Raw genomic sequence first — 23,569 nt, forward strand, 5'->3', positions numbered from 1 at the left:
AGTTCCACGGAGTTCCGTTGGAGGCGTTGGAGTGCTTGTGCTTGTAGACGTCTTCTGTGCGCCGAATAGCTAATAATTTCCCCCCTGATTGTAGCCTTGTATGCTTCCCATAACACTTCTTGAGAGGAAATCGAACCTGAATTAACATTATAGTAGTGAGATGTCTGGTCTGTTAACATTTGTAGGAACTCAGGTTCAGAGAGCAAAGACGCATTAAATCTCCATTGCCGGTCAATGCGAATGGGCGAGGACAGGGTGAGTCGAAAAGATACTGCTGCATGATCGGAAACTAGAATGGAGCGAATTTGTGTATCTCCGATGTGAGGTATTAGTGCCTTGGAAACTAGGAAAAAGTCAATTCTGGAGTAAGATGTATGAGGTATGGAATAAAAAGTAAAATCTTTGTCCGTTGGGTGTTGTAATCTCCATGGGTCTACTAATCCCAATTTAGTCATGAGGTGATTAAGAGTTTGAGTCGCCTTTGAGGTAGTATATTGAATCTCAGTCTTTTTATCTAAGAGAGGATCGAGAGGCTGGTGGGGTCGTCCGCATTGGGTGCATATAGATTAAGTATAGTATATGAGCCTTCTTGGAGTGTGAATTGTAGGAGGTTCCAGCGACCTTCAATATCCATGCTTTGATGTTGAACTGTGATGTCAAGACGCTTGTGTATTAACACAGCAGTTCCTCGTTTCTTTTTCCAAGCCGGACTGTAGAAAACATGGCCGACCCATTGTTGTTTAAGTTTAAGAGACTCTGTGGCTGTCAAATGAGTCTCTTGAAGTAGAGCGACATCAGCATGTAGCGTTTGAAGATAGGTCAAAATTTTCTTCCGTTTAATCGGATGCTGAAACCCATTGACATTAAGCGAAACAAGGGTTATGAAGTCTATGGTGGATGCCATTGAGATAATTGTAGTATATAAAAGCGCCGAGGGATCCATGCACTACTATGAAAGCATGATGTAGGTATAGAGATGGCATAGGTACTGAGATGCTCCATAAGAGGGTGAAAGAGAGGATGGTGCAAAAAGGAAAAAAAAAACTAAGCATTGTGCCAAAAGATTAGCATACCAGATGCTATAGCGAAAAGGGAATAGTCGAAGACAGCTGGCGAACATCACAAGAATATGCACGCCGCTTAAAAATCAAGATAGGGCCTCCAGGAGGACCATGGTCGTCTGACTAGCCCCAGGGGAGAGCGAGCTGAAATTGTTTTCCACGGGAATCCATAGGATTAATAGGTGCAGATATATTTCAGGTGATCATGTCTGGTGAAGAATTAGGTGACTGGAGAAATTCTTCGAGATCCGCCGGACTGTGAAAAAGTTGGGTGCGGTTCTGATATGTGACCCGCATCATTGCCGGGTACATTAGGCCAAATTTAGCTCCGAGAGAATGAAGGCGAGGCCTAAGCGCTAGAAAGGCTTTGCGTTTCACAGCAGTCATTTTCGCTAAGTCCGGGACAAATAATATTGTGGCACCTTGATAGTGAAGAGGTGACCGTGACTTAGCAGCTGAGAGAATCTGTAAAACTTGCTGATATCTGAGAAGTTTAAAGATAATCGGCCTCGGATAGGGTGATGAATTAAGCGGGCGGGAAGGCACCCTGTGTGCCCGCTCTATCTCCAGCGAATGAGTGAAGGTGAGCTGGAGGCTATCGGAGATCAGCCGGGTAAGGAAATCAAAAATGTCATTACCTTCTATACCCTCGGGAACTCCTAAAAGTCGAACATTGTTGCGTCGGTTACGATTAGAGAGATCTTCGTAGTCTCTGCGCAGCGACTCCAAATTTTTTTCCAAGGCTGGTAATGACGACGTCGCCACGAGGAGGGACGATACCTGAGACTCAGCGTCATCGAGCCTGTGAGAAAGGTGATCGAACCGAGCCGATAAGGCTTGTACGTCGGCTCTTATGGCGATAGTATTGTCCATGTTAGTCTGACGCATGTCTTTCATCGATTTTAATTCAGAAAGAACTAGGTCAGCTGACGCCATGGGTTTGGCCGGCGCGGCCTTGTCGGGCGAGGGTGGGTCCGGTTTCGATCGTTTTGTCCCAGAGGCTGAGGCGAACGCCGCTTCAATTTTCCCGGATTTAGTGCCAGACATCTTAAGAGGTTAGGTAAGGTCGATAGCACCAGCAAATTGTTATGATATCCATGGAAATTCCCTTTAGAACAGGTAAGGCTCCCCGGAGCGAAACGTTCAGGCGGCCATTTTGGTTTCCGCGCAAGAGCGCCCCCCGCTTCAGATATATTTTAAAAAGTTTTTATTATGAGTTTCCGCCTCTATGTTCAACTTCATTTCAAATTCTCTCTTCGCCTGTCTTATCAATGTTTTACACAACTTGACAATGCTTATGCTTTAGCCTATTTTCTTCAGATGGATCCTTCTTCCAATTTGGGTAACTGCCAGGCTCTTGTGGCCTGGTTTGGCCTCTGTTGGAAACAGGATGCTGGGCTTGATGGACCCTTGGTCTGACCGAGCATGGCAATTTCTTATGTTCTCATTTTTGAAGGATTTTTTTTGGCTAAAATAGCCTCTTTCACCTCACCTTTTAACCATGCTGGTAATTATTTTGCCTTCCTTCCACCTTTCTTAATGTGTGGATCTGGACTGCATGTCTAAGATTGTATTTTTAAACAATGTCCATGCCTGTTGAACACTTTTAACCTTTGCAGCTGTACCTTTCAGTTTTTCTCTATTTTCCTCATTTTATCAAAGTTTCCCTTTTGAAAATTTAGTGTTAAAGCTGTAGATTTGCTTATTGTCCCCTTTCCAGTTATTTGTTTAAATCTGATCATGTTATGATCACTATTGCCAAGTCACCCCACCACAGTTACCTCTCTCATCAAATCCTGCATTCCACGAAGAATTAAATCTAAAATAGCTCCCTCTCTCATCTGTTCCCGAACCAACTGCTCCATGAAGCAGTCAATTATTACTTCTAGGAACTGATGTTACATTTACCCAGTCAATATTGGGGTAATTGAAATCTCCTATTAATATTGCACTGCCAAATTGGTTAGCTTCCCTAATTTCTCTTAGCATTTCTTTGTCTGTCTGGCCATTTTGTCCAGGTGGACAGTAGTATACTCCTATCACTATACTCTTACCCAACACTCATGGGATTTCTACCCATATAGATTCAACTGAGCATTTAGTCTCTTGTATGATCTTTATCCTGTTGGACTCTATACCCTCCCGGACATTAAGTGCCACACCCCCACCAAGTTGATCCTTCCTTTCATTGCAATATAATTTGTACCCTGATATAGCACTGTCCCATTGGTTGTCCTCCTTCCACCAGGTCTCAGTGATGCCATGTCAATCTCATCATTTACTGCTATACACTAACTCTCCCATCTTACTTCTTAGACTTCTAGCATTGGCATACAGACATTTCAAAGTGTGTTTTTTGTTTGCATTAACCTGCTTTTCAGTTGTTAGGGATAATTTGGAAATTTTTAGCTCAGGTGACGTTTCACATATAGGCACATGCACTACGTTTGCTTTTATTGGAATCTGTTGGGATGTCCTAACTCTTCTGTTTCATTACTATCCTTCAAGGATGCCTTCCTCCGAACCATGCACTGCTGAGTGACTGTTGGCTTTCCCCCTTGTTCTAGTTTAAAAACTGCTCTCTCTCCTTTTTAAAAGTTAGTGCCAGCAGCTTGGTTCCACTCTGGTTAAGATGGGAGTCCATCCTTTCGGAAAAGTCTCCCCTTTCCCCAAAAGTTTCCCCAGTTCCTTACAAAACTGAATCCCTCTTCCCTGCACCATATGAATATCTTCACTGTTTTAATATATAATGAAAACAGGACCATAAAATGACTGTAGAAGCAATGTAGTGAGGTGTTTTTCATTTTATATAATTTAGTACAATTTTATATAACCACTCCACAATTATCAACTTCATTCTTCTTTGGCAGCATTATTCCTTGGTCTTTTTTTAAATACAATTTATTTCCTTTGTTTCTGGAATAAGACATGGGTCCCTTACTTTATGTCTCACTTTCTATTATTTACTTTTAAAGACGACCTCTCTGAGAGGCTCCATTAAAAAAGCATGCTGTCTGTATGCTTTAGAAATATAAAGTATCCAGGATACATGAGTACAGGTTTATGATGAAAAAAAAGGGTGGCCACATGTGATTAGATAATCCATGAGAATACATAAAGGCATTTAGGAGGAGAATAAATAATTTTGAGCTTGGAATGAAAATGAAAATCAGAGAGGAAAACAGGCTTTAGTTATGATTGATTTTCTTAAAGCTCAAATTTGCTGTTCCTTTTAGAATCAGATCACCTAACACTGCTCTCCGATGAGTCACAGTTAAAGTGACATGCTGTTTTGCTTTAAATGTATTAAAATGGATTTTTACATACAAGGATAAAGTATCAGTAGTTTTTAAGACTTTAAATGTATAGCACTTTTCAATGTTACAAAGAAGGTAGCATATAAAGGTCAGGTATCCCTTTAAGCAATCAGTTGAATAAAGAGGGGTTTCCACAAACTGCATCATCAATGAGGTACCCTAAATGCTTATGTATTTAAGTACCAAATGCACTAAAGATATCTATACCACTTATTCCTTGAAAATATTTGCATGAAATAGTTCATTTTGTACTGCTATTGCACATTATGTATTGTTTGTTGCTTTCTGACAAAAATAAACCAAAAAAGAGCATTGCCATCACTCAGAAAATGCAGCAAATTACATTTCTTTTCATTGGTTCCCATGGTATAAACTGAGCTATCTACATCACTTTAAAAATGCAATTAAACAGAATAAACAACAATAAAATACATAAGCAATAACAGAATTAAAAGTTAACATAAGAAAATTCAAGCACTGTCATTGCTGCAGTTAGATGGGATCCCCAGGACGCATGTACCATGCCTCCTCAGAGTTGAGCCAGTCACAAGCAGAGCACCCAGAAAAGAGAACAGCTGAACAGGAGTGTTCATCAGAATTTCTACTAATCATGTTAAGGCCTATTGTGAAATGAAGAGCCCAACAGGGAAGTAAAAGGCAAGAGTTTCACCCCTCCCATCCCCTTGGTCTAAGACCCTTCAGCTAAGAAGCCCCACCTGGTTGGAGACCCTGCCCATGCAACAGTTCCTGAGGGTAGTGGGCATGATCCATCTCTTGGGCAAAGAGCATCTTCAGCAGTGTCTGTGTTATCAGAAGAGCGACAGTGAGATGAACTTTGAATACTGGAGGCAGTTTGTAAAGCCTCCATTTAAGTTTTCATTCCTGTTCCAGCTTCATTCCCCAGTCTAGGGACAGCTAGTCAATGATAAGTTAAGCCAGTGTCCTTGCAGGATCTCTAGCAAGAGCTGAGGATTTGTTATTGGGGTCCATTTCCAGTTTGTGTACCTTCATATCACAAGCTGCTTCAAAATTTCAGGAGCAGGAGGAGGGACATGAGCAACAGACAGCTCAGTTAAGTACAGTTGTTACTCTAATTTCTACTCTTATGAATATTAAGGAAGCTTTAATCATGGACAACAACTTTTTAAGGGGTTGTACTGAAGCTTAAGAAAATATAGGATATAATAACCTAAGAGTGATAACTTTCCCCAGATTAAAGCTGGTTTCTCCTTATGAGACTTAAGAGGTTTCTTTTGGATAATTTGAAAATAACTATTCAGCAAATCCCTAAAGTGTATTTTTTATTTTATTTTATTTTATTTTTTTATCAACTGCAAAGAAGCAGGTTGTAGTTGGATTGGAAGAACTTGGACCAAATAATTTGGATGTCTCTGTATTATTGAAATACCAAATATGAAAAAGCACCCAAAACAATTTTTGGGGGAATCACACTATGTAATCTGATTCACATTCAAAAAACCCCCTTTTTTAATTAATTTTACTAAGATATTTACTAAAAATAATTAAAAAAGGGGGTTTTTTGAATGTGAATCTGTATTATTGAAGACATCCAAATTAGACAATAGAGACAATAATTTGGAATTGGGACTTTGATTGTACTCTTTGCTTTGGAAATGGGCAGATATTAGTTTATAAATTTACATTTTCAAAACAGAAATATTCCATTCTGTGGTATGTTAGTATTTTGTATCATTTGCTACACAAGAAATGAGAAGATTTTTGAAATTGAAACCCTTAGTGGTTGCACTGGGCACTACATTCTTTTTGAAACAACTTTGTAAATGTCTTCTAGTTTTTCCAACAAGTTAAATTTGTTTTTTATGATGCTTTTCACCTTGAAAAATTTATAGATGATACATTCTCAATTGGATACTTTGTTATGGCTCATAGGATTGCTTAAAAAAACTCTCCTTGGTTAATTAAATTATGTATTATAAAATAATATATTATGTTTTTTTGATTGTATTATTCTGATCCTCCTTATTAAGGACTAGAGCCAAATGAGAAATGTTTGGTGATTTATTTTTTTTTTTTTATAAATTGCTGCTATCATACAATTGCTATTGATATTGAGAAACTTGCTTTATAAATAAAAAAAATAAAAAAAAATACATGGCATCATAAAATAGGTTGATAATAAGTGCCACTTAACCAGATACGTTCGGACTTATTGGCTAAGAGGCACTGTTTGAATATTCGGCTAAGTTCAGCAGCCACCACTTAACTAGTCAGATAAACAGTTACCCAGCTATCTGGCGGGCAGAATGGGGGATTCTGGGGCATAGCTACATATCCAGCTAAGTTAGACCTGCTATTGAGCAGATCTAAAATTAGTTGGATATATCCAGATAACTTTTAGATAAGCCAGGTGTATTCAGCAGTATTATCCTGGCTAAGTTAAGCCATATATGTTTATCCAGCTGTCTTGGCTAGAGAGTGGCTGGATATCTACCTCTATGTGGCTAAGTTTGGTTCTCCCAAGAGAAAAAAAAAAGATTTTTTGGTAAAATTGGAAGTTATAAATCTATTCATTACCTAATATACCACAAAGTTTCATACTTCATGATCTTTAATTTTAGTAGCTTTGTTGTATAATTGATTATGCTACCTTCTGGACTGGTGTGTAGTATGCTGCTCTTTTAGGCTGGCACAGGGGATTAAGGAAGTTTAAAGTAGATGGTGGAGGGAAAATACAAATATAAAATGTTATTTGTATACCTTCTTAGCATTATGTATACAAGGCCCACTATATTATGCTGTTTTGGTCTTATTTTTCAATAAAGACATTTGAAAAATATATAAAATATATATATTGTAAATGTTTTTGATGTAACTGCACACCTTATTAAAAATTCACATATAAGAATCCTGCTATGCTTCTATAAACATTCATAGAGTAGTAGTGTAATAATCTTAGAGTATGTCAGTAAGTAATTTTGTACAAATTTTCATAAAATTGTTTATTGAAAAAGTATTTTGGTAAGTGATTACAGATCTAGTCACTATATAAGGAAATAGTTCATGAGTATAAGGTTGATTCACCCATTTCACCAGCAAAAGCAGCCAGAGGCAAATGGGTATTTGGGAAGGCCTGCATATAAAATGTTAGCTTTTAATAAAAGTTTGGTATCCACGTGGCACTGAGCCACAGAATGCATTAGCCGCCTTATTCATTTTTAGACATGCAAAGTTATTCCCCTAGAGTCCTTGGTTGGAGAGGTGGTTTCATAAATGTAATAACTAAATAAAATTGCTCTGTTGATGCTGGTCTCCTATAGGAAATAAGGTGGGAAAACTACACTGAGCATGACAAATCATATCAGCATCATCTAAGGGTAAGAAGCCCCAAATCCTTGCCCACACTTCTATCCTCACACAATGCAACACATTTTATTTAACCCAGCTCTATAGGAATCAACGAGGTAAATCCAGCCCTCATATACTCACACACAATTTATTACAGTTAGAAAAAATCCTGCCAATGCATTAGTGTGCTACAAGACAAGATCACGTTCCTGAATCATTGACTGATTCCACTTTCTGAACAGCTTTCTCTATTGAGCAAATTTTTTCTGAATGTTTAGTCACTGTTCTCTGGAGGTCTTGAGCAAGAAACTCCAACCTTAAAGACAGAGTCAACTTTACTGTGGCATTCAGAAAAGCAAAGGAAGAGACTAGCTGTTAAATCTCAGAGAGCTTCAAGGGTTACAATGGCTGGTTTAGGTGGGAAAAAATCCCTCTTTGTCCTTGATGACAAACCCACTGCCGCATAATCCACAGGAAAGTTCCCCGTGTCAGATAATGCCACCGCTGATAGATATTGTGGCCGGGATACTGCACACTCCGAGGAACCAAAACCTTGAATCTGTACCTCGCGGCTCGCTCAGACCGCTGTCGGGCATTCAGTGCAGATGGCTCCTTCCACCAAGGTTCTATCGATGACATCATCATTCAGCACATCAGAAGTGTCTGCGGAGCCTCGATCACGCTCACCAGGTGGAAAGCTTGAATCCAACTGGCTCAGCGATGCCTCTTCCCTGGCCAAGGAAGGATCTCCTCCTCCCACCTTGGCAATGGGGCTTAGAGCCTGAGCATCATCTGAGTTGTTATGAACACATTCCATGATGGAGAGTTGCCTTATAGGAGGAGAGGGTTCTGGAGGGTAAACCTAAACTCACCTCTTTCTCTTTGAAGGCATGGAAACAGATTAAAAGGAAAAATGAAGCAAGGAAACCATGAGGAAAGCAGAGAGGTAACCACTCATGCGGCCATCTAGACTCCTCCCCTCCCTTTAGCACCCCACATCTCTCCCCATGACACTCTTCTCTCCTCTGATCTCCAGCCCTTGTTGTTCTCACCCTACTCCACCACACTTGCCCTCTCTCCCTAGAGCCTCCTACCCCAATTATATCCCCATCCCCTCCTCCTTTCCTCTGCGCCCAAACCCTTTCTGTGTGCTCTCTTCTCTCCCTAGTCCTCTTCCCTACTTATTATCCTTTAGCCTTCACTCCCCCTGCTCCCCAGCAATCACAATCCTCTTCATGGACAGAGGCACCAGCACCTCTTGGAAGCACTGCTGTGGGCCACAGCAGCAGCAGCAGCGGCACCAGAGGCAATCCAGCAGCAGCAGATAAGGCAGGTCTGTGGACCCACAGCAGTAGCAGCAAGAGAGGACAAGTCTAGTGGCTACAGCAGTGGAAACAAAAGGGCAGGTCCAGCAGCTACTACAACATAAGCAGGTCCATAAGGTTATGAAAGTAGGTCCCAGTGGAGGTAGAAGTGATACAGGTCCCAGAAGCAATACAGCTACTGCAGCAGAGGTCTAGCAAAGAAGGCCTACATGTATGCCTGATCCTTTTCAAGCTTACCCATGGCAGAAGTAACATCTAAGATATAATTTCCACCGCAAGCAAGCTGAACGGAGGGAGGATCATTTTTAGAGCAGTATTATTGGAACCAAATGAAGCACAAAGAATGGTGCCTACCTGACAGGATTGCTGGTTAAGGAGACCCTAAGAGATTCTAGGCAGTTCAAAAGTTTGTCTTCTGTGATACCAGATCGTAATTCATGGATATATTCTTGTGACGAGAGCGTGCACTCATGTTTGCTATTCTTTAATCCACCCTAGGCAAAACAAAGAAAAGAATCGTCATGAAAATAGAACTTTATAACTTATGTAAAAGTGTTAACAAAATGTACTCTAAAAATATGTATGAAAAACAAAAATCACAATACTTTTCTCCTACTTTTTCATAGCTCATTTTCCATTTGATTTTGTTCTTTAAATTTTTAATGTTTCACAGAGGAGATTATATCTGCCCAGTTTATAATTAGTAAGAAGGCATGGCAGTCAGTCCTTATAAAAGGAATGAGCATTTCAATTCTTCAATCTATTAAAAATTCTTACAAATATTTATGCAAATGAGTTTCTCTTATAAACTAGGGCTTCCCAAACTTTTAGCAAAATTCAGAATTCACCAGTACTTCATAGACCCATCATTATGAAGGAAATAAACAAATATGACCATCATATAAAAGACTGTGATGTCTAATTATTGTTTATTTATTTGAAATTTTTATATACAGACATTAGTTTACAAACATCATACCGGTTTACATTGTAAGACAGTGGTCTTTTCCAGACCTCGTCTTACATTATAATCATTGATCATACAATTGTGGTTTTTTTTAAGAATTTTTGTATGCAATCTTTTAAGAAGAATAGAATGAGAACTTAAAACCTGTTCTTAAAGGAGAGCCACGGCTCATACCTTCTATTCTATGACGTATTAGTGGTTTGAATTTTGCTATTGTTTGATTATTCATCCTTTGGTTTCATTTTTACCCATATTGTTACCAAACCTTTAGCCAATGTTACCCAATTTTAGCATCTGAAAATTGACATGACCCCAGAGGATGAAGAAAACAAATAATCAGGGGTAAGGTCCCCCTCCAACAATCACTCATTGTCCTCACACTCTGGCGGACCCCCTCTCTCAAGCTCCACTCCTCACTTCCCCATCCCCTCCTCTCTCATACTTCCCAGCTAATACTCTCTCATTCCCAAACCCTTTTTATAAATCCCAACTGATCCCCTCTCATTCACTCTCACACCTCATCTCCCATTCCCTCCTCACTCTCATCCCACATCCTCTCTTTCACCTCCCAGCATACCTGGGAACTTTTGAGTTGTTATCTCTCTGAGATTACTGTTGATTAGCAGGGAAGGGGGGAGGAATAGAGTTGCTTACCTGTAGCAAGTGTTCTCCTAGGAGAGCAGGATGTTAGTCCTCACACGAGTGACATAATCGGATGGAGCATGCCACTATTCATATGTCCACATGGGGTCCCTTTTCAGTCTCATAGCAGAGAATTACAAAAAAATAAAAAACATAACGAAATCCAACTCCACAGGGTGGTGGGTGGGTTTCGTGAGGTCTAACATCCTGCTGTCCTAGGTCAACACCTGTTACAGGTAAGCAACTCTGCTTTTTCCTAGGACAGGATGATAGTCCTCATACATGGGTGAATCCCTAGCTACAGGCTGTCCCTGAAGACAAAAAGTCAAACATACACCCAAACACATGCCAATGGGCACAACAGAGGTACTGTTGGTAACAGAGGGAGACAACCTGAACTCGAAAAAAGGACAGTAGGTAGGAAGAGTTGGGTTTTACAGCTGAAAGAGATTCTGGAGGACAGACTGGCCAAAGCTGATATCGCACCGGCCATCCCTGTTCATACATAGTGAGAGGCAGAAGTGTGGAAAGAACTCCAGGTCACAGCCTTGCAGATCTCATCCACCAGGACCACTCTCAAGTGGGCCACTGAAGTTGACATGGCTCTGACAGAATGAGCCTTGACATTGCCCTGAAGTGCAGTCCCACCTGGGTATAGCAGAAGGAAATGCAATCTGCCAGCCAGTTGGACAGTGTCTGCTTAGCAACTTCCAATCTATTCTTGTCAAAAGAGATGAAGAGTTGCAGAGACTGCCTATGGCCTGCTATTCGCTCCAAGCAGAAGACTAAGGTTCTCTTACAATCAAGACTGTGCAGAGCCTGAGCGCCCTGGTGCAAAAGAGTTTGGAAAAAAAGATGGGCAAGACGACTGACTGGTTAAGGTAGAAATCCATCACCATCTTAGGCAGGAACGTAGGGTGCATATGCAGAACCATCCTATCATGGAAGAACTTCATGTAAACATATAGAAATGACAGCAGAAGAAGACCAACGGCCCATCCAGTCTGCCCAGCAAGCTACGCACTTTATCCTTTTTTTTTTCTTCCCTTTTCTCTCTCACACCTGTTACTCTTGGCTTCCAGCACCCTCCAGCCCTATTTCGCCTCCACCCCACCACCAATGAAGAGAGCATCGCCGGATCTGCATCCAAGTGAACATCCAGCTCAATTAGGGGTAGCAACTTCCACAACAAGCAGGCCACACCCCTGCCCCTGTCCACCCAGACTATACGATCCAGACCCCATTGGTTGCCTTCCACACCCAGATCCTCCCTTCAACACTCCCCCTGCCACTGAAGCAGAGAGCCATGCAATAAAAGAGAAGTATCAGACTCTCTCCCTCGCAGAAGCAGAGAGCTACTCTGGACATGCCTTGAAAGTAAAGTATCGGCCCAGCTACATCTCGCTTCCCTGTGAATACAAATTTATTTTTTATTTTTTTATTTTTCTTCCACATTACCTCTTGCCGTTGAAGCCCAGAGCCATGATGGAGTCTCATCAACCCCGTGCATGTACACTGAACAAGGGCACTATCTCCAGGGTATGTAGGGTGTGTAGGGTGGGTATGTCACTAAGGCCTGAAGCTCACTGGCTCTGCGTGCTAAAGTGACCATGACCAAACATATGACCCTCCAGGTCAGGTACCTGAGGTCACAAGAATGCAATGGCTCAAAAGGAGTCTTCATGAGCTGAGTCAATACTACAGTGAGGTCCCAGGACACAGCGGGAGGCCACAAGGGAGGCTTCAGCTGAAGCAGACCCCTCAATGGGTTTCACAGAGACGGGCAAACCATCCACACTCCGGTGCTAGGCGAATCGCACTCACATGGTCTTTAAGCCAGCATCTGAAAGGTGCAGGAGATAATCAAGCAGCTTTGATGTAGAGCAGGAGAACTGATCCAGGCCACGGTGCTCACACCACACGGAAAACCTCTTCAGGAGACTTCCTAGCGGAAGGCTTCCTGGATGCCACCAGGACTCGAGACACATCAGAGGCCAAGGGGCTGCCGACTCAACCTCTCAACATCCAGGCCGTCGGGAACAAAGCCCAGAGGTTAGGATGGCACAGCATCCCCTGATCCTGCGTGATGAAGGCTGGGGAGATCCCCAGACTAATTGGCTCCTGGAGGGCAAGATCCAGAACTGCCTCGACTAACGAGGGGCTATGAGGATCATAATACGCATACAGACGGCCCTTGCCCCAGTGGCAAGAAAAGTCATCTGAGGCTGGTTTTCCATCCACCCTGTACAGGGAGCAGAACTGATCCACCATCCTGCTGCAGGGAGAGGCAAACAGATCCACATCCGGGGGTCCCCAGAGGCGGAAGATCTGATCCGTCACTTTTTGTTTCAGGGACCACTCGTGGGGTCGGAAGACTCAGCCTGTCTGCCACCGCATTCTCTGTCTCAGCTAGGTACATGGCTCGAAGCACCATATCCTGCAACAGAGTCCAAGATCAGATCTGAACGACTTCTTGGCACAGGAGAAAAGACCTCATACCTCCCTGTTTGTTGATGTACCAGATTGCCACCTGGTTGTTATTGCTCTGGATCAGAACCACTTTGTTAATCAGCCGACCCCCCCCCCCCCCCCCCCCCCCAATGCCTAGAGTGCTTATCCGATCACGCAGAGCTCCAGGAAGTTCATCTGACACTGTGCTTCCTGGGCGGACCACAAGCCCTGGGTGCAGAGCCCCACCACATGGGCACCCCACTCCCGGTTGGATGCATCCAGAGTGAGCACAATCTGAGAACAGGGACTTTGAAAAGGTACTCTGCTCAAAGTTGGCCAGACTCTCCCACCAAGGAGTCCCAGTGAGGCGGAGTAACTCAGATGTGACTTGGAGGTCCTGGGTGGCCTGCCACCATTGGGACCGCAAGGTCCATTGAGCTCTGTGCATAAACAAGCGAGCAAAGAAAATAACATGGATGGTTGCAGCCATGTGTCCCAAGAGCCGCAGCATGTGGCTTGCCGAAACCTGCCGGCTCTGATGGACCACTCCTGCAATGGACACCAATGTGCCTGATCACGGAAGAGATATGCTTGGGACTCTAACACCTGAACGGTCAAGCGCAGAGACCGTACTGCTCCAGCCAATCGTCCAGGTAGGGGTACACATGCATTCCCAACCTGCGAAGGTACCCACCCACCATGGCCAGGCACTTGGTGATGACACGTGGGACCTATGCCAGGCTGAATGGCAACACCCTGTACTGAAAATGTTGCTCGCCAACCACAAACTACAGATATTTCCTGTGACCATGGAAAATCTCGATGTGGGTATAGGCGTCTTTTAGATCAAAGGAGCAAAGCCAATCTCCTCTTTGTAGGAGGGGAATCAGGGTGCCCAAAGAAACCATCTTTAACTTTTCTCTTTTTAGAAACCTGCTCAAGGCTCTCAATTCTAGAAGGGGACAGAGTCCCCCTGTTCTCATTAGAATCAGGAAATATCAGGAGTAGAATCCCCGCCTCTGCTGATTCAGCAGGATGGGCTCAACAACTCTGCCAACAGTATTTCCTGATGCGAGGACTGACCCCAAGAAGGCACAGGGGAGAGTCCAGGTGGGACACCTAGAAAGTTGACGCACATTGGATAGAACCCACTGGTCCGATATAATGCTGGGCCAACAGTCCAGGAATAACCATAGTCTGCTCCCAACCACAGGGCCCTGCGTCAAGTGTACCGGCGGAAAGTTTATGCTCCCTTACAGCCAGTCAAAACCCTGTAGCAGGACTGAGATCTGGGGGTCTGCTGCTATCTACAGAGGCAACTAGAGACTACCGTTAGAAGCGGGATGATAGTATTTCCTCTGGAGCAGAAGGTCCTCTTGGACCCTGACGCAAGGATTTCCTGGCTGAAGACGGCGGGTCCAATGTACTAGCCAAGAGATGCTGCAAGGTCTCATGATGATCCTTCAACTGAACTACAGCATCCCTCACCCTGTCACCAAAAAGGTTGTCGCCAGTACAGGGCAAGTCTACAAGCCTTTCCTGCACCTTCAGGCAGAGGTATGAGGCCCTAAGCCATGTCATCTGGTGAGCGCCAATTCCTCCAGCTGCCACCCTCGCTGCCATCTCAAAAATATCATAGATGGAACGCACCTCATGCTTTCCGCATTCCAGACTCTGCTGGACAAATGCTGAAAAGGCGTCCTGCTGCTGAGGTAGGTGCTCGGTCATCTCCTGGATCTGCTTCCAGAGGTTCTAAGAATACTGAGTCATATAAAGCTGGTAGGAGGCGATCCAGGCAATCAACATGGCACCCTGAAACACCTTCCTACCCAACGCATCTGCGCCCTTTGCTCCCGACCTGGAGGGCTGGAAACGTGGGTATGAAAGTGCTTGGCCCTCTTAAGGGCAGACTCCACTACAATCGAGGAAGCTGATGCCTCTCAGACCCCTCTTCACCGGAGGCACAGAGACGGGGTGTTCCCAAATTCTAAGGAGCAACTCCTTGAAAATCTCTTGGACTGAACTGCCACCACCTCCTTTGGGGCATCCACAAATTGGAGAACCTCCAACCGCCGTAAGAAGTTGAAACGGAATGTCCTCAGCCATGGCCCACATGATGCCAGCAAAGGTTAAATCCTCAGGCGAGGACCAGTGCAGCTCCTCTAGAGGATACAGGTCTGAGGGAAGGTCACCAGAGTCATCAGAAGAAGACTCTACGGTATCATTCCCCCACATGTCATAAGGAGTCATCATCACTAAGATCACCCAGACACACCCATGGGGGAGGCCTTACCAGGCCCAACGGCTTGGGCACAGAGGGCACCAATGGCCCTGAGGGACCCAGAGCCAGACTGGGTAACATTAGCCACAGAACAGAGGGCCTCGGTGGCCCCTACGGCTTTGAAGGACCCACCTCCTCAGAGGACCCCACAATGGGGATAGCATCGGGAGGAGGCGGCACCGGTGGCCACTGGGACATCGGGTGGCACCCTAGCCACCGGTATCAGCTGCGTGGGGAGAATGCCAAGCAGAACGCTGAGACACTCCAGCAGCGGTGACATCATTGAAGGGGCAGGCTCCATCACCGGTGGGGTTGCCAGCTCGATACCCTGCAGGGCTTGAACAAACGCCAACTGCACCCTGCGTTCAAGCTCCTCCTCAAAGATTGCCAAGGACAGCCTGAGGAGGCGGCAGCGTAGCAAAATCCTCCTCAGGGCCCCAAGGGGAATTGGCACCTGGCACCAGAATTGATGGGGAACGCCTTGGACACCAACATCGATGGAAGATGATACCTCCTCGCTCCAGGTCACTTCAGGGGCATCACGGTAGGCGCCAGTATCAACCCAAGTCTGACACCATGCAAGGACAGAGACCGGTAGCAATATTTTCAGGATATCCCATGGTGCTTAGCCTGGTCCTTACCCAGCAAAGAGGATGAAGGAGATGATCCCCAGCACTCCTCTCCACCGGAGGCAGGGTGGATACCAAAGGATTAGGGTCCATCGGTTCTCCTCGCCCCTTCGGAGTCTATGCCCCCGATACCAGTGTTGAGGATTTGCACTTCCTGGACCCAAACAACTTCTCCATCTTGTCCTGGCAGGCGCACCGGCCCTTAGGGGTCATCTGGGGGCAAAAATGACAGCCCCGGATGTCGTGTGATGTCCCGCAGGCAAAGGATACACATCTCATGCGGATCCATAAGCGACATAGTCCTAGGGCGCTGGGGGCATCGATGAAAACCCAATGACGCCATGATGGAAAGGCGGCCAACAAGCAGTCAATGATAGACACCGGAGGACGTCGCTACTGGAAATCAATTGCACAAAAGGCTAAAACTTACCGCGCCACCAGCTAACTAAGGCTGGGAGGGATGGAGAGGGACCTGGCCCCAGAAAAAAAGCTTTCCAAAGAAAAAAGCACAAGCTCCAAAACCTTGGCACCGCTGCTGGAGAAACTGACTGGCACACTGAGCATGCCCAGCATGCCACTATCCATGCAAGGTCCTTTTTCAGTCTCTTCCTTTCCATGGAGCTGTTGTCTCGGGGTTGTCTCTGTGCCAGGCTCCATCCGATGATGTCACCCATGTGTGAGGACTATCATCCTGCTTGTCCTAGGAGAAAATATGTAACAGCTTTCTCTCTTCTATCCCATTACCCCACACTAATCCACACACATACTCTCTCTCTCTTTCTCCTCCACAGAAGACACCAGCATTCTTCCCCCTTCCTTCTTCTCTGATCCTAGTGCTCCCCTTTACTCCCATCCCATATAAGTCTCTGCTCCATGACTTGTGCATCCTAACTCTATAATGAGCTGAGTACCAATTCCTGGAATCACTGCTGCAGTCTGAACTGTGTCTGTTGCAGCTCCTCTCCACTTGCTGCCTGCAGTGAGTGTGTTCCAGATTATTCTCTTTCCACCTTTTCCCTGCAGGCTAACTGAAGAAGGGGGAGTGGCTGAAGTAGTAAACAGAGAGGACCAGAGTTTTCTAGTGTTTCCTCCAGAGATCTGGCAAATGATATATTTCCCTAAGACTCTACATGAAATCCAGAATCCCCATCCTCCCCCTTCCCTCCCTCAACTGATCTCTTACATTCTTGGTCAGTCCCCCGTCTCTCACCCTCTACAGCCAATCCCTCTCCACCTTATCCAATCTTAAACCCTTCCTTTATCAAATCACTCCCTTCAAATACCCCCTTCTCCAAACATCCCTTGTCCTGACTGAGTGGCAACATTTTCCATTGGGCACTGGACTTAAAGTGGATGACAACTGGTGGGAAGAGAGGGCTGGCTGAAACCAAGGGCACCATTTGTCTCTTGGATAAGTTCAGTGGCAGGAGCAGTTACAATCTCCACTGACCCATTCATATCAACCTTCTCCCTCATTGCTGATCCTGACAGTGATCTACAAGCAGCAGCAGTGTATTATTAATTAAAGTCAACACAAGGCCTTTGGGCTACTGCAAGCTCACAGGCCCTGCAGCAACTCTGATCCCCACTCATGCAAGGCGTCCTGATTCTACCCCCCCCCCCCCCAATGCAAGGGCAGTGACATTTCAGGACATGTCAGCATGTGCTAGCTCACATGCCCCACTATCTTTGCTGCTCATGCCTGAAGAGTGCTGCCATCTGAGGCACGTGTGAACCTAGCTGAAGGTTTTGTGGCCCATCTGGAGCCCCAACCCACAGTTTGGGAAGCCCTATCCTAAATACTCCATTACCGTAAAGAAAAAATGATTATCCAACAGGAGCCCACATTCAAAAGCGATTAAATAATTTGTTCACTATCACACAGGGAATTTTAAAATATATACATCAGCAGGTCACCCTAAATATACACTGTGGGATGAATTTTCAGAGTTATGCACATAAAAATTAGCACACACTTACATACAAGCTATTTTATAAACATCAAACAAATGAATATTCTCCCTTTCCATGCACATCTACAAACACAAAAATGGGGTGGTCTAGGGGCGTTCCAGGTCAAGGGCAACAGTTACGCACATACGTTGCTATTTTATAAGAGACTTATGAGAATACATGTGGTAACTTAGTCATGCAATTTTACCCCTGCTAATTATCTTGCACAATTGATACTAGATGGGTCTGTTGTCAATTATTACTGGTTGGGAGGGAGGTCCAAGTGAACTGAGGGGAGCTGAGGCTGAAGAACTAATAGGGTCTTAGTGACCTGGAAAAGGATTGAATGAACTGGTGGCAGAATTAAAAAACGGGTAATTTCAATTATGCGTACAAGTTTTAAAATCAGGGTTTTATATGGTCTTGTATTTTATTTTTTATGTATAAAATATACATGCATGTGTTTCTAAAATAGGCACGAAAAATACGTGCATTCAATGCACTGAAATATGTTCTTTCAATTCATTGCAAGTATTAGAGTGTAATCATGCATAAGTGTATTTGATAATCTGCACCTGATATGCAAAGTTATAATATAGAGTAGTAGATCTCCACTCGGACATAAAGGCTCGCATATGGGGCTGTGCAGTTTTGTTTCTTTTTTTTGTTTTTTCTTCTCTCTCTCCCGCTATTGAAACACTATGAGGTAGATCTTCAAAACATACGCGCACACGTACTTTTGTTCGCGCCACCGGTGCGAACAAAAGTACACCAGATTTGATAAGATGCGCGTATCTTATAAAATCCGGGGTCGGCGCGCGCGCACAAGGCTGCGCAAAATCAACAGCCTGCGCGCGCCAAGCCGCACAGCCTGCCTCCGTTCCCTCCGAGGCCGCTCTGAAATCGGAGCAGCCTCGGAGGGAACTTTCCTTCCTCGTCCCCCCACCTTCCCCTCCCTTCCCCTATCTACCCCACCCCCCAGCCCTACCTAAATCCCCCCCTACCTTTGTTGGGCAAGTTACGCCTGCTTGAAGCAGGCGTAACTTGCGCACGCCGCCCCGGCATCCCCCGGCACAGACTGCAGTGCCAGGGGACTCGGGACCGCCCTCCCGGCACGCCCCCGAACCGTCGCCACGCCCCCGGACCCGCCCTGGACCGACCCTGCCCCCGGGCACGCCCCCTCCCACCCCTTTTACGAAGCTCCGGGACCTACGCTCGTCCCGGGGCTTTGTGCGCGCCGGTGGCCTATGCAAAATAGGCACGCCGGCGCGCGCAGGGGTTTTAAAATCTGCCCCTATATATGCTTTTTATTGGGTCTTGTATAAAAACAAAAACCAATAAAATTAAATCCCTAAGGGTCAGTGTAGCCTCCGCACCAAACACTGAAATTCTGCCATAGTTCAAAGCAACAAAAACAAATAACTAAGTTTTTGTTGATATAAAAACTCAGAATTATTCATAAATCTGCATGTCTTCCTAATCTTTCCATAATAGGTCTTAAAAGATATCTGCAGAAGGTTTAAGTATTAATAACTGCAGAGACAATGATTGACAATGCAATAAAGTTTTCATGAGCTTTGTCAACTGAAAGTAGATATTACTGATGTGCTACACCTGTTATGGAAGCATCCTTGCAAAGGATTTGATTCACATGGTGAGTAAGCAATCTCCTTTAAGCAGTGCAGGCTACATTAATAACCTCAGAAAAATTGTATTTTAGATTTAACACCATTTAAAGAAGTGCAGGCACTGAAGGGGAAATAGTGTTCTCAAAAATAACTCCTTGTTCATTAAAATGTCAAACTTTCATAAAGATGCAAGGGAATTTCTATTGTATCTGTTATTTGTTGCAGGGTACCAACAATTGATTAATTAGAAATGGATCTGTAAAAATTAGTATACTGAAAATGTATAAACGCCTATGTTTACTGTGCCTACCCTGTTCAAAAATTTAGAAAATGTTATACTGTACATACTTAAAAATACTGTGGATCCCTTTTCTATTCCACTCAGTGCCAATAGTAAACCTGTAATAAAAATGTAGTCCTAAGTGTAGTTATACTGTATTTTATTCTGCACTAGTTGACATCATACACATGATTTTTTACTGTTTTCTCAACTGTTTCATAAAGCAAACGTAGACCAGGGCTGAGGTTTATGTACAGGCAACACAGAGGCATGTGTCCAAGGAGCCAAATCCCAAAACCTAAAACTCCTTCTACTGCCCTCGGTCCTCAGCCTATAGGTTCCATAATCTTAAATATAGCCCTGAGGTAGAATCCATTTTAACCTGAAATACAGCTAATGTTTTCTGGGATTTAACTTGAAAAGCCCTGATGCTGAACAGGGCCCAAGCTGCTGGAAGCGCCTACTTCCTGTAGCTGCTGGTAGCTGCAGCACTATTGTGGTTTCTGTGTTTCTCAGTTGAAAATTTTGATATGAAACTAGTGTGTGTCTGCAGCTGCTGGCAGCTTAGGGCCCATGTTTTTCCAAATAAAATTTTCCTAAAAACTAATCTTACATATAAAGCAATACATTTCAGACTATTCCCAGGCATTATTACTCCAGCAAGGAGAATAATTTTTCTGTTGGATAATGTGAGTCAATATTGGCTTAATATATTATATAGACACTGAAGGAAAGACATGAATGGATAAAAAAAATATGTGGAGCCATTAGAAGAACTTCCTACCCTACAATTGATCATTGTTAGGATTAAAAAAAAAACAATCTAGTATAAAAGGAATCTGTAGGAAAATCACAAATTAGAATTATATAGACTAGAAAATGAGTATTTTATTCCTACAATGGTCAACCCAGACCAGCTTTGACTGCAAGTCTAAGGAAGCCATAAAACTGATCTATTTACAATTGTGTAAAATCAGTAAAGATAATTCTAGTTATATTTAACAGTGCTGTAGTATAATAATAGCTTAATTAATATTAACATCCTGCTCTTCCAAGGAACAAAGGAAACAACTAAAAAATGGATGGTTAATAATGGAAATTTTAATTAGCTTCTCTGTATGAGATTAATGAAAATTAGCAGTGTGTCCATTTGATCTTTAAAAAGTAATGCACAAACTTAGCAATTAGCATACATCATGCTGTACTAAATATAGAATAAAAAGCTTTATTCCTTAATTTGAAACTCATTAGAGTAGAAATTATTATCCTGCAATGCTTTAATGATTCAATATTTTTCAAAAGTACCAAAGAAGATCGCCAGCCCAGTTGATCCATAAAGTACTTTCCTGTTTCCTTTTCAGCAAAATAAGATAAAACTCAACAGGCACCCCCTACTGCCAGGAAATTAGATTTTAAATCTAACCTACTTCCATTTTGGCAACCCAGTGTGAAGAATTCAAACTATTCCATTTTCTTTTTCTCTAGTGTAAATGCATGTTTATTTGCAATTGGACCAAGGATAGTAAAACTCATTTTATCAACAATCCAAACAAATGAAACAAGCACTCGTATACTTTCTTGTTTCAAAGAAAGTGTTGGTTATGAAAGTAAAATTTCAAATGTGACATCTGCTGCAACTCTTACATTTACTTTCAGGGAAAAGAAAATTCTTAAAACATCTCTGGAGAAAGACATACAGTTAGACAAAAACAGAGAATATTTAAACTTAATAAAGACATTTATCTATCGTGTTCGGCGTCTTCTGAACACTGATCATGAACTGATGCCACAAGTGCACAAAATGAAACTCACTGCCAATTTCACAGGCACTCATGGGACAGCTTCCAACTGAAAAATAATTAACTTTCACTGTTGTAGACACTCATCAGTCTGTTAAACCCTTCATCAGTCTAGCTTTCTTTGCAATAGAAATAAAAAAAAAAAAAGAAAAAATCACATTACCATTTTAGACCCACAGTTCACTGTCTTCTATTCTGGAGTCACCTGTAAATTCTGATACAGTCAAGTGACTCATTAGAAAATCCAATCATGTCAAAATCCAAACTCAAAGATGGCATATTTCTGAGTGCAAATGCTGCAAATTTTAAATAATCTGCAAACAGCTGCCTGATGGTCCTGCTTTCTACTTTTGATTTTCCTGACTCAATGGATCCCTAATAGTGCTATTATCTTATGATGAACCTGCAGAGTCATCCAAACCTGTATCAGCAGTTATATCAAGAATAGATTCCACTATTCCATATACTCATTAACTAGAGAATATATGAATCTTTTCTCACGTGCTTTTTCACTTTGAAACGTGCTTTTCACTTTTGGGTGCTTTTCACTTTTGAAAACGTGCTTTTTCTTTGGGTAGATTATTCCTGGAAAAATCCATGCAAAGATTGGAAAATGCCATTTACCAATTTTCTCCTCAACCTAACTACGCCCCTTCCCCGAAAAGCATCCTCTCCATGTGGCTAACATGCATGGGTTGTGGAACAAGGCACAGACTTTTAGCTGCACCAAGGAAGGACCACTTTCAGAGAGGCTATTAATACAGATAAAATGCTTTTTACCCCAGTAAATCTCTTGCCCTCCCCAAATCTAAGTAAATTAGAGTGCCACTATGCCACTTGATAGGTTAAATATGTAAAACTTCTGATAGTGGCTTAAAACAATTCAGATTCTACATGTTAAGAGGTCCTCAGTGATACACTTCCAAGCTAAAAGAAATTCAACAAATATTCTTCAGTGTGATGCAAATGTGTGTAAATATATGACACCTGCCTAAGCAGCTAAGAGTGGATTCAGGAATGAAGTATTTCATACTAGGATGGGATGGTCATTATACTAAAAATGATAAAAGGATTGCAATTGAGTGGCTTTTTTCACAGTTTATTATGACAAATGTATATTGTACTCTTTATTTTATTGAAGAGTGCCAGTTTTTGTTAAAAAAAAAATAATGCAGTCATGAAAGAACACATCAGAAAGGCAAGTCAAACAGGTGGCAGACAATATCACCAGAGACACAAGAATTATTGCTTTCAAATCCCAGCTTGGCCAGCCATGATAGTGTCCTTTAAACTGACCAAGCAAGAAACCCTTCAAAGCAGGGTTTCAATAGAAAGTGCATTTAAACTTTACCTATAACATAAATGTGATGCTATAATAATGGAGTCATACAGTGGCACAAAACAGGGTTTTTTTGTTCATAATTACCATTTCATGCAGTTTAGTGATAAGAAAAGCAGATAATTGGTGCATTTAATGTTTAGAACTACCAAGCAGGTAGCCTTCTATAATAATTTATGTGTTTGATGCTGGCTTTAGAAGCCTACAGCCTGGCATGGTGCCTTTTGTCAATGTTATTATTAGCCTGGGATAAAACGGAATCTGAAAGCTATACAGAAACAATTCACTGCTTAGGCAAAAGTTCCAATTAAAAATAGGTACTCATTCACCTGGATACAGCAGCTCATCTAGAAAATATCAAAGATTCAATTCCGTACACTAGATCATTGTAGATGTCTTGTGGCATAAAGATGCATCCATCAGAAAGTAGAAAATTTTCATTATGTACATTCTAACAACATATGCTAGAATACATGAGGTCCATATTCAACGCGTTTGGCTAAAACTGCCAGGGGCAATCACACTGGTAGAACTACATGATTGAAGTTTTTGTCATATTTCATCCATCAT

The 23,569-nt window shown here is 43.0% G+C and overlaps 1 protein-coding gene across 1 annotated transcript in view; it reads right to left on the minus strand.

Annotated features, from left to right (window-relative positions):
- The window catches only part of DIAPH2 (diaphanous related formin 2), a 2,404,298-nt gene that overhangs the window by 1,923,745 nt on the left and 456,984 nt on the right, over window positions 1-23,569 (minus strand). The window contains exon 6 of the mRNA XM_029607438.1: window positions 9,385-9,524. Coding sequence (XP_029463298.1) covers window positions 9,385-9,524 — 140 coding nt within the window. The remainder of the gene's footprint in view (window positions 1-9,384; window positions 9,525-23,569) is intronic.

Source organism: Rhinatrema bivittatum, chromosome 6 (genome assembly GCF_901001135.1).
Source record: "Rhinatrema bivittatum chromosome 6, aRhiBiv1.1, whole genome shotgun sequence".
Lineage (NCBI taxonomy): Eukaryota > Metazoa > Chordata > Amphibia > Gymnophiona > Rhinatrematidae > Rhinatrema > Rhinatrema bivittatum.